The sequence below is a fragment of the Gavialis gangeticus genome, unplaced genomic scaffold, assembly GCF_001723915.1.
Source record: "Gavialis gangeticus isolate Ggan-Ray unplaced genomic scaffold, GavGan_comp1, whole genome shotgun sequence".
Lineage (NCBI taxonomy): Eukaryota > Metazoa > Chordata > Crocodylia > Gavialidae > Gavialis > Gavialis gangeticus.
Genome location: NW_017728992.1, coordinates 23,727,432 through 23,728,847, shown reverse-complemented (window position 1 = coordinate 23,728,847; position 1,416 = coordinate 23,727,432). Strand labels below are relative to the sequence as shown.

Here is a 1,416-nt window from a genome sequence, read left to right as displayed (position 1 = left end):
TAAACCTTTGACTATATCAACATTCTCAGCTTCTTTTGGTCAGCAGCGCTACATCTCTGCTGAGTGAAATAAGTCTTCTTCTATAGGCATTCACATACCTTCTGCTGGCTGGAATGGTCCTTTCAGCAGCTGGTGGCTTTCTTGCACTAGAACAGGTACAAACCAGAGAAGTGTAAGGTGGGAGACCAGACCTGCCAGAAGTGTGGGGATAGGGCAGCTGTCTGTTGCCAGAGGCAGGGGAGTTATGGGCTAGGCCTTGGATTGCTGTAACTGGTAAACTTTTCTTCAGTTGACTGGTCCTTAGACTTTAAGGCTAGGGACAGACATTCAAAAAGGCTGAGCCTGAATTGATTCAATCCTTGCAGGTTAGTCTAACCTGGTTAGGGTGAACCAGTTTGTAACCACACAAACATCACCTCTGGACTGAGGAAATGTAGGCATATGCCTGCAGTGGCTAAGGCTAGAAGCTGGTGGGGCACTAGAGCAGCCTTTCCTTCCCTTCCCTTTTGTAGCACTGAACTGAGGGGGCGGGTGTGGCCTGGCCCCAGCAGGACACTTTGATTAGGAAGGGGTCATCCACCCTCCTTGCTGCTCCTCTGACCAGGGACAGAGTCCCTACTGTGGCATTTACTTACACAGCAGGGAGTTGCATAGCATTTATCAGCCCATCAGCAAAACAAAAACCCCTCTCATTAGTTCAGGCTCTTCTTAAACAACTTTTTTACAAGGAAGGAATGGAGGGACGTTACCAGCTACTTGTTCATTAGCTCCAAAAAGCCCTGAGCAGACACTGACCTGTCTGCCTTTGTCCTGTCTGCCTTACACAGATACCTCTCAGCATTAGCTAGCATACCACATGCTACCAGAGCTCTAGCCAGGGAGCAGAGGGGCGGGCCAGCCCTGCTGTGGAGCTGATAGCCCCGTCCCAGGGCTAACAAGCATCTGGGATGCTGGGGCAGTCTGGTTTAAGTTAAACCAGGACAGGGTCTGGGACAGACATTGCATAAACCAGATATTGCATAAACAAATTTGACCCAAATCAGTTAAGTCTGACACTACGTTCAGCCAAGTTTATTGCAGACCGGCATCAGCCATTTTCAGACTGGTTTATGTTTACTGAATGTCTGTTCTGTTACAGGTTTAAACTGGTTTCTGATCTCTTAAACTGGTTTATGGGTAATGTCTGTCCCTAGCCCATGTCAGAGAGCAGCCTTGAAAATGACTAATCCTTATTCATTTTTCCCTCCTTTAACCAAAAGGGGCAGCATTAGCACAAGAGCGTGACATGCAGTATCTGCAGAGGATGAAGGCTAAGTGGATGCTGAAGACAGGAATGAGTAACAACGCTACGAAGCAGATGCATTTTCGGGGGCAGGTCCGGTTCTGAACCCTCCCCTCACCCCCCCCCCCCCCCCC

General features: G+C 48.9%; 1 protein-coding gene and 1 long non-coding RNA gene across 3 annotated transcripts in view; one reads left to right on the top strand and one right to left on the bottom strand.

Moving 5' to 3' along the window:
• LOC109300644 overlaps positions 1 to 378 on the bottom strand; it is an 8,186-nt gene extending 7,808 nt beyond the window's left edge. The window contains exon 1 of the long non-coding RNA XR_002098291.1: positions 6 to 378. This is a non-coding gene — a long non-coding RNA (uncharacterized LOC109300644). The remainder of the gene's footprint in view (positions 1 to 5) is intronic.
• The window catches only part of ZNF622 (zinc finger protein 622), a 28,953-nt gene that overhangs the window by 26,044 nt on the left and 1,493 nt on the right, over positions 1 to 1,416 (top strand). For both annotated transcript variants that reach the window (XM_019521382.1, XM_019521375.1), the window contains exon 7: positions 1,260 to 1,394. In XM_019521382.1, coding sequence (XP_019376927.1) covers positions 1,260 to 1,387 — 128 coding nt within the window. In that variant the 3' untranslated portion in view covers positions 1,388 to 1,394. The remainder of the gene's footprint in view (positions 1 to 1,259; positions 1,395 to 1,416) is intronic.